The following is a 10180-nucleotide window of genomic DNA, read 5'->3' as shown; positions in this document are numbered from 1 at the left end:
GAGAAAATAAGGACGCAATAGAAAAGGAGACATGCCATATAAACGCCATATATAGATTTAAACGGAACTATAGTTGCTAACGAGAAACAAATCACTTAAGCTGCTGGGAAGGCAATGCCAGCTCTTCAACTATCTTGTTGGTCATGACGCCGTGTCAGAAGGTAAATATTGCACGCAGCTATATCACCTAACGCGGCATAGTAAAACATTTTGTATATTTAAACGGTTTTTGTTCGTCTAATGAACTACACCTTAACTCTTACTCTTTTTTGAATGTTACACGGCCTAATGTGACAATGCACTTAAAGCATGCAAGCCAGTTTCATATAATACTGCAACAGCGAATTACTGAAAATGTGATCCGCTACCTTTCTCCCTTTTCTTTGACGGAACGCCAGTCCGTTACCAACATCTTCAGGGCACAGTATGCTGTATAGCACAAAAAGTTCAACGCCCATAAGGCTGTTCGTTCTCAAGATTTTGTAGGTATTCATCTTTGGCCAAAAACGCTGCACGCGAAATTCAGAGTTGTAGCGAAAAAGAAGAAGCAGGAGCTGGCCGCGTTCGAGCGCGTTGCCACGCGAACATGCTCGAACACTAGACGCTCGAGAAACGCATGAGCTAGAATCACGCTTCCACGCGCAGTCGTTCGGAAGGCACACCGAGACTACCGTGGAGGCAACGTCGCTGCCCCGAGGCTGCCATCTCAGGCCGGGACCATCTACCCAGCAGACAGCCTCAACGGTGGTGTGCTGGCTTTCGTGGTTCCTGGTGGCAAGCTACCGCAGGATGACCCCGGGACTTCGCTCAAGGCGGCCCCGTTTCGCTACTGCAGCCGGCTGTCTCGCGGTTTCTCCCTCCACCAGGCAAGGCAGGTCCTGCAGCACTTCATCTGCGACCGGGAGAGGCGCTGGTTCATCAACGTTCCATCGGCCACAAGTACTGTGAGTCAAATTTTATATATACAGAAACAGAGATGTACTATCAACTACAGCGTTAGACTTGTGGCATACGCTGCCCACTTGGCACTTCTACTCCGCGGAAGTCCGCAAGGTGAACGACGATTCATGGAAGGAAAATTGTCATCCACCAATACCACAGTAAGAAAATAAAGACTCCTTGCGGGTTTTTCGGAAACCTCGGCAGTTGAGAAGAAAATTTTGTCCTCCTCAGGGCATTGGTGGTCTCAATTTCTTTTTTAACGATTCTTCGTCCACCTTGGGTTGATCTATTGTGAGTTGATGCCCGCAATATTAGCCATTAAACGCCGCATACTTCCGAGTGGTAACAGAGATCGCCTGTACGGCTTCACTGTGGTTGATGCATAGTTTCCAATATTCGCACACATCTATGAAGTATTATTTGTTGTGATGTCGTACTTTACGTTTTCAACCTTCAACGTAAGATATGAGTTTGAGGGGTTCTGGTGGTAAACAGCAACCAGCAGCTCTTTTAAAACTAGTATACTCGCTTCCGTTTCCCCTAGCGCGATCCTGTATGAATACATTTCCAGCGTATCTCTTGAACTACTTAATAATAATTTTGGTTAATTAGCTGACGTGCTGATATCATCCAACCTTAGTCACCCTGAAGGAAGAAAGAGCGAAGAAAGCACATTCATATTGTGGAATCTGCAAATTATCCACCTGCCATGCAATCTGGAATCGTCGCAACTTTCAGCCAGCATGGCGAATGGCGCATTACGACGAAAGACGTGCAGCAAATTTCAATGACGAACGCGTCCTTCAGCCAGCATGGTGGATCATGCAGATAAAGGGGGGATTTATACAGCATTGAAACAGCACTCAACCGCAGCATGCGACGTGCTTGGCCTTGTAGCAACATGCCACAATGCCGCAGTTACTGGGAAAGACGCGGACTGAATTTCGGTGATGAATGCGTCCCGTAACTCGTCTTCCGCTAGAATTATAAGAGCAGTCAGCTCTTATAATTGCTGCTCTACGACGCGCCCAGCGCCCCGGGCGTCTCAAAACGCTAATTTGCGCGTGGAAAACTCGTAGGATTGTTCATTCCGCATTTTAGGCATGCGTCCGTGGCGTAATAGAGCATCGTAATTTTATGCTGTGGCACAGCTTCTTCCAGATTGTGGTAGCGCGGCGTTGTGACGTCATTTTAAACCTGCGCAGTTGATAGCAGTCAAATTTTCTTTACAGTGTAGAGAGAAGTTAGGATAGCTTCAGTTCAGAATGTTTCCGCTAACAAGATCACACCGTGTACTCTCCCGTCCGAGGTGCTCCAAACAGGATACCTATGGCAAACATAGTGGGTGCCGTGATCCCGTTTTGCAAACAGTTATTATGGGCAGTTTCCAAAAAAAAAGGAAACCCACAACGCCTTGATTACGGAATCCGAACGCTAAGTCTTCAGTCACAGCAGAAAAATAAATGTGTAATCTCAAAAATTTAGCGTGCTCAAGGGACCCTTGCGCGGGACGGTGAAAGGAAAGTGTTGTAATAGAGTGTTTTAACAGAGCGTTGCTCAGGGAACCGCTGACATGTTATGCACAGAGGTGGCTGCATGAATTGATGTTGCTTAAGTGCGTCTACCAGAGGTGTGAACGACGCGCTATGAGTTGATGGTGATAGTTATATGAGTGATAGGTGATAGTAGGAAATGACGCATAATTCTGCAGGCTTTGAGGCACCATTGTGCAGTGTCGTCAGGTAAGAGGGAGTGGGCAGTGAAAGTGCATAGCGGAAGAGCTAGTATGAGGGGTAGTAGATTCCTAACAGAGGACGATGCAACGAGCTACGGAAAGAAGAATGATTGTTGTAATGCTAAGGGATAAGAGCAGATTGGGTGAGGGAACAAACGCGAGTTATTGACATCTTAGTTGAAATCAAGAAAAAGAAATGGGGGGCATGGGCAGGACATGTAATGAGGGGGCAAGATAACCGATGATCATTAAGGGTTAACGACTGGATTCCAATGGAAGGCAAGCGTAGAAGGGAGCGGCAGAAAGTTAAGGGGGTGGATGAGATTAAGTTTGCAAGGGACAACATGGCCACAATTAGTACATGACCGGGGTAGTTGGTGAAGTATGGGAGAGGCCTTTGCGCTGCTGTGGGCGTAACCAGGCTGATGATGATGATGATGATGATGTAGACTCCATCATTTGCAGAAGTGGCCAGGTGGGAGTCCTCGGCAAAGATGCCATATTGCAAGCGGGCGCTCACAATGTGGCGATACCCCAGTTGCATCTCGGAACTCCAGCAGGCTTGCCAGCGCGGGGACCTGGAGGGGCAATAGGGAATAGCACGTCGGTCCCTTTCCCTGTCGGAGGGCCCTGGCGTCGGTAGGTATTGGTGTCTATAGAACGTTCTTACGCCAACAATTAGCAGGCACAGATGAGATGCTCCAGAGTCTCGGGGTCTGCGCGCTTCTTGCAGGAAAATGACGTAGCGTTGTCCTTTCTGTGCATCTGGGCAGCCGTCCAGCTAGTGCGCAGGCACAGCCACTCCCAGAGGCTCCTAGGAGCCTCTGGGAGTACCTTGTTAACGCTATCCTTGGCTATCCTGACGTCTCAGCTACCAGGTCGCTGGGTACCGGCAAACAAGTCAATGACACGCTACGTTACGCTCCGCTCAATCTGCTTCGTAGCAGAACGTTCGTAGAGTTCTACCAAGGATCCTGGTGGTACGCTGTGCTGCCTATGTGAGTGTCGTACGTAGGCGCATTAGCCTGTCCGCTAACGTTCCCGCTCAGCGGTGTGAGCAAATTACAAGGATGAACCCGACTTAGTAGAGCAGACCGCTTCAGCTAAAAGAAAATCTTAGGCCTGCTAAACTTGTATTTTGTCCAGTCACTACCGGTGGACACATTAGTTGCCTAGATGCAACGCCCCATAAGTGCACTGTTGGTTACCTACTACAGTTGGCCATAGACGTAGACTGAAATGATCAATTTTTTTCCGGAACAAATGACTAGGCTTTCAGAACAAGATAAACTTATTGCACGTGTATGACAATAGTTTATCTACCTCTTTATAATTGAGGTATTTCATAATTTATACATTTCAATGCGTCCGAGCTTGCCACCATGCGATGCAGTTTGTTGCACATGCTCTGGCTGAATACTGGTCGCACCATTGGGTCTGAATGCCGCAACACAGCCAGGCAGTGCTTGCTCTGCAGCCGCTACTGAGCAATCGTGAAGAGGAAAAAAACCGATGTGGCGCCAACCATGTAGAGTTTTCTAGTAAAATTGCTTAGATTGACTTCTGATACTAGTATTCTTCGGTTACCATGAGAAGGACGAATGTAGTACATACATTTGTGGTAATCATGATCGTTGCTTGGCATATCTTCTGGGACTTTTTATTATGATTTATCTTTCCAAATGGCAAACCATACGTTTTCTGAATGGACAGAAGCAACAACTCCCTTTGCACATACAAGACGAGGATAACCAGTGCGCGCTGCATGTATAATGCCATATTTTGTTCAAACCAAAATATTTAACACCGTCATTAAGTCCTGTAAAGCAAGAACAAAGTTTAGGGGAAAATGCGTACTGTTACCATTGCCATACTGGCTAGACCACCTCCCTCGCAGATGCCGTAGACACTAGCGCCGCATATAGTTCAAGCTCTGTCGTATATCCCCACCTGCAATGGCTCGCATTAGCAACAATATGGAAACATATATATTAACGCTACTCCCTTTAAACTATGGCCTGCTGCCTGTCGGAATACGGACAAAATGTTACAAGCGTTATATCTTCAACTCACCAGTGTCAAAATTCATTGCATCTCGATAAATTTCTGACGGCGTATCCGGTTTTCAGCTATTGCTGCGTTCTGCTATTGTAACAGCAAGGCGCCTCACAATTTCGATTGTCACACTTTTTGCATTATGCGCTCTCCTAAAGCAACCAAGAGTGTGGCCGACAACGCGTGCACACCGCGTATATGCAGGAAAAATACCGCTACAAAATCTTGGCTCACGCGTGCGTCCCGTGATGCAAGCTTCATGGACTTCTCAAGAGCTTTTGTCCGCATCGCCAAACTTTCTCTAACGGTAGTGGTTATGACTTAGTTTAATTGTTCCAAAGTATTACCCCTACAAAGAGTTCCAGTGAACGGAAGGATGCGGCTAGCCGTGAAATGTGTCATATCTGTTGCCAATGCAGCCAGACTCCATTCACTGGTGTTTCTTTTCCCTCGATGCGTTGAATAAATAGGGCACAGTCATTGACGCTCGCTTCGGAGTCTATTTACCGACATAGGAAAGAGCACTTTAGTGGCCTTCGACGCCTAGCAGGTAAACAGACATGCCCGTCGTATGCCCACTGAGAGCTTTAACCGATCCATCATTCCGACCGTATTTCATGCAAGCGAAGTTGCGTGCGTTCAACCTTCAGAAACAGTCTGCATAACCTACACTCACGCACATCAAGGGAACCGTTTACAAGAAGAAATCAGCTTTTATTTCATGGGCGACCTTTGCTGCAAGTAATCATGATGATAGAGGCGACTGTCAAAACGTAAGCTGCATGAAATATACTTCCATGCGAGAAATTTTTTGTTCAACCAGATTACTGCTTCAATTGCTGCAGCAGTGGCTTTAGTTCGCTGTAATGTAGAGTAATTTTTATGGTCTTAAAGGTAACGTTTTTAGCGATGAAACAAGCCAGGTCCTTTGGGGGTGCTATAATTTGGCATATTTTTCCCTCAGAACAACTCTTTGAGAGTAACGTAAGAAGCCACTGACCACCAAATTGAACACCTTACAGCCACATTGGCGCGAGGCGACTACCTGATGGGCTTCGCCGTCATCCTGAAGCAGTCAGCCCTGTTGCGCCATCAGACGCCCCGTTGAAACGCCGTCGACCCGAATACTGGTAAGCTGCACCTCTGTCACCTGACGTTTGCGTGATAGCAATTCCCAGTAAGAAACACGTTCCTTTGCCTTTGAAATATCCGAATGAAGTTCCCCTCGAAGATTGCGTCCATTAGTTTCCCCCGCGAGAACTAGAGGGATGGGCCTTGACGAAACTTTGGCGGCAGGAGAAAGAGTAACGTAGATGTGACCAAGATCGCCAGCGACGACGTGACGAAGCGGATTCGTTGACCGACTTTATTAATAAGCACGACGGTATACATAGCACAAGAAAGCTGGCCGCCGAAAGCCTCCTAACGCGACTTCTGGCTTAGAGAAGTCACGGACAATGTGGTCCAGTTCACCGCTGTACAAGCAGACTTGTAGATGGTGGGGAGTGTGCCCCAAGTTAGTTCGGAGAGCTGGTGGTCGTCTCCGAGGCTTCTCCTAAAACGACGAGATAACAGGTCGCCGATGCAACCGCGTTGTCGAAGGTAGAAGTGGAGGCCGACTAACTATATTGGCAAACCTCAACGGGCGTGTTTCTGGGCACGGCGTGGGCGATATAAAGGCTTGCCACAGCTCCTGGTGTAAGGTTTCCGTGACAGAAGCGACTGCTGGCTGTGGACGGAGCAGCCACGGTTGGCAGCTCCACACACAATATTCTGCGAATGAGCTTTCGCTAATGCAGGGATTCTAAGCGGTGGCGCTCATAAGTGTGTTATTGGACAGGCGCTGAAAGAGTCGGCATTGTTGCTGAACGGCTCGCTCGATTATAGTTGCCTCCTTATGAATTCGTCGATCGTGGTTGGTGGGTTTTGTACCAAGCCCGCGAACAATTGCTCTTTAATTGCTCGTTTGAGATGGTGCACTTTCTCGGTCTCGCGCAAATCGGGCTCAACTCAGTGAAATTAGCGGGTCATATCCTCGGCATACATGGGGTCGCTTTCGTTGTTTCTGAAAGCGCACTTCGATAAGCTGTTGTGCGTAAACGCACTGGTCGGAATTGGATAGTTTATCGATTAGCTGGCGGCGAAAGTCGGAAGTCATTCCAGGTTTGGCAGCATGATTCCCTGTTCTGGAACCACGTGCGAGCGCTGTCTTCTATTGGAAATAAGCGTATAGAAGTGTTTGTTCTGCGCTCCACTCGTTGACACTCACAACGCTTTCATGTTCATCAAGCCAGTCCTCAAAGTTTTCAAACGCGACTCCACGGACGATGTCCCGAACGTGAGGATGCTGAAAAGTCTCTGGGAAGGACTTGCCATCTGTGAAGGAAGGCAGTTCGCTGATATACAGATTTCCGTGGTGGTCGGAGCTGGAATGGTGGTAAATTAGGGGCTGAAGCCAAGCATGCTGCGGCTGAATCTGTGCACAGGAGTGATGACGAGACGTTGATTCTTTGGGATGCGTTTGTCGGTCATAGTAGGAGTCCCTACCAACAGGTTCGCGGCGACGGCGTTGCGGCGTCGCAAACGAGGGAAGAACGCAATAGTCAGCAGGTACAGTGAAATGAATAGGCGGTATAATATCGCGTGCTAGTAACTTCTTGTTCGCTGTGTTTCCTTTAAATGCCGAGATATCTTCTTATCGTCGTCATCCTGGTCGCACTGCGGATGCGTCAATATGATTACCTTAACTAGGTTACATGCGTCATTCAAGCTTTTGGTTATATGTCTACGATCGAGCATTGTGGGCTTAGGTGCATTAATATATTCAGATCGCGGAAGTCGGATACATGGGTCAGACAGTATCAAGAAACACAGGCTCGCGATTTAGCCATTACATTGTCAAAAGCCAAAGCATGTCACCGACAGGCGAACGTGTTGAAAACTCGACTGATTAGAGGAAACAAAATGTGACGACACCGTCTTGCTTCGAAACGCGGAGCCTGAGGGTGAGCCTTCTCCTATGTCGAGCGCGCAGAAGCATAAGGTGACGTGGACAGGGCCACCTTGGCGTAGTAGTAGCAGTAGGAGTACTAACTAGTTTTTATTATAAACGTGGTGTAGAGGAGGAACTGAGGATTAATCTTTGCTGACTGGGCTGCAACAGTCGGATTGACAATAGGAGAGAGGGTAAGCAGCACAGAAAAACGGAAAAATAGAGGAACCATGCAGTTCGCCATGCTAAAGCTAGCAACTCCTAAAGACAAACTTGTGCACTCACGGATAACACGAATAAAATCATGTCAATGGCAACATTATGGAACAAATAGAACTCTTTTTGGAATCTTCGTAGTTGCATAACTAGTGAAGACTAATTAACTTTCGAAGTCTTACAGATACAGAAAACTAGAGAAACATTTCCGAAAATGAAAATTAGGAAGTGTTCTTGACAACATTCGAGTCCGTGTTACTTCGCATCCAAGCGGATGAGAAGCAATTTTTCTCACAGTCATGAAAGAAGTCCACAAACTAAGAAAAATTTTATGTAACTCTGTATGGAGCGTCTCAATCGTAATGTCATGTGCAAATGGACGGCGCCTTTAATGTAGCGCGCTGGTACTGAGAAAGTCGAAGGCCCCGGACAATTTCATGTGTTTTATTCTGGTTTTTGTTACTTTAACAGCTACTCCTGTTTTGGCATTGAAAGCTACAAGAAACCGCCTGTGTTAGTGTCGTGACACTTTCTGAGTAACAGCGTGCTGGATTTACGCTAGGTGTCCATACAACTATTGCTGCAGTGGCACATAAGCGCGTAGTGACTTGGCAGTTTTTAATGTGTAATCAATTTATTTCTGACGCGAGAAAATAAATACTCAATAGACGAAAGCCTTAATAGCGCGGAATTAGGGATTTCCTGGCCACATCTCTGTAGAACTTCTTTAAATTTATAAACAGCAAAGCTAAATTCCCACTTATCCAATAAACAGAATGAAATAGCCCCTTAACTTCCTGAGTGACCATGAACACAACTAGCCGTGTCCTCCTATACCGCACCTGCAGATCATTATGCTACAGCAACTCCCGAACTGAGGTGAATAAACCACAAAAGCGGAAGGAGCGTTTTATCATCCCTTAAAAACTATGAACGAACTTGTACACCAACATACATATTTATCTTACGTAAAGGTAGCTGGGACACCATGTATATGCTTGTAAACAATTCGTGGACAATTATTTAAACGTTAGGCCGCGTGTCGGTGCTTCCTCCATGTATCTCCATTCCACCACTGTGTACATTCTTCTCTTCTACAGGCGCGATTGTGCTGCACTGCAGTAGGAACCTTTCGAAGTTCCACTTCTCAGTTGTTGCATGTACACGAGTTGGAGAGGCTAAGGATTTGCATGGGCTTTTTTGTTCGTGTGGACAAACCCAACACGAAACTGTATCAAACCCGCGTCATACAAGGTAGGGAACAGCTGTCTTTCATTCCCCTGCATGCCTTTGAACAACCCGCACGCAGTTTAGAGCAACGCACGTGGTGCTGGCGTCACTTACAAGAGAAGGCCACTTCCTATGCTGACACCCCATAACTCGGCTGTTGAACAGTGGTGCTTCGCTTGCTGTTGTTAGATGTCGAAAAGGGTTCGGGCGACTGTCACACTGAGCGATCTGCATTCCCGCGTCACTGAGCCATTAGTGTGCGCTTGCAGGTGGTCATGGGTTTTTGCCTACCCAAGTATCTCGTGTAGGCTTATTGAGCGTGCATTGTGCCGTTCGGTCGTTTGCTCAAAGGCCCTCGTAGGAAGTACGCATCAGTCATTTTGTAAAACGCTGTCCGCGCCTCACGCGCTTCCGAGCGGATCAAGCAACAGCTACGGAATCTTCGGTGGACAGGCATGGCTGGAGATCGCGCAATCATGCAGGCGGGGAGCCACTACACGCACGATGTCGTGCCAACCGCCTTGCTGCCCAAAGATGGGAAACACGGCAACGCAGGGCATTTAGTTTACGAGTATATTGGAATACCATATCGCTAGCGAAAATGTGAAGGCCAACGTTGCAGCGACATTTTAATGCGTAGCATGGTATGGTGGATCTGTTGAAAAATTCTTTGTGAATCCAGAAAACAATTCTCATAATACAAGGCTACAATGAGCAGGCTGCGGCAATTTCGTACGGAATTCATAACTGCTATCCGAAGTACAGTGGCAAACAACGCATTGTGCGCGATAACAATATATGGCACAGCACAAAAAATTCTACAAGCCCATCGATTTATGCCGTTCCCTATAAGTTATTCGTAGGAAAAAGCGTTAAAGCTAATCCAAAAATGGCTGAGCCGTTTATGAAAGGTGAATAGCAAGCAATATTCGACACCCTGGTAGACAACCAACCAGTCAGGATGGAAGGTGGCTAAAGGGGCCCTGAAATGAGAATATTCCCCTAATGCA

The 10180-nt window shown here is 47.1% G+C and overlaps 1 protein-coding gene across 3 annotated transcripts in view; it reads left to right on the top strand.

Annotated features, from left to right (window-relative positions):
* Positions 1 to 10180, top strand: part of LOC142572926 (uncharacterized) — a 102789-nt gene that overhangs the window by 42399 nt on the left and 50210 nt on the right. Inside the window, exons 2-3 of one of the 3 annotated variants that reach the window (XR_012826168.1) lie at positions 3143 to 3316; positions 5755 to 5862. Coding sequence is in view for 1 of the 3 variants with exons in the window: in XM_075682383.1 (XP_075538498.1) it covers positions 3143 to 3316 (174 nt within the window). In the remaining 2 variants the exon portion in view is untranslated. Of the gene's footprint in view, positions 1 to 645; positions 1882 to 3142; positions 3317 to 5754; positions 5863 to 10180 lie in introns of those variants that run through there. The other 2 variants (XR_012826166.1, XM_075682383.1) reach the window with 2 other exon arrangements.

This window comes from Dermacentor variabilis, chromosome 2, assembly GCF_050947875.1.
Source record: "Dermacentor variabilis isolate Ectoservices chromosome 2, ASM5094787v1, whole genome shotgun sequence".
Lineage (NCBI taxonomy): Eukaryota > Metazoa > Arthropoda > Arachnida > Ixodida > Ixodidae > Dermacentor > Dermacentor variabilis.
Note: the sequence above shows the minus strand (reverse complement) of the source record. Positions and strands in the feature narration are given on the sequence as shown.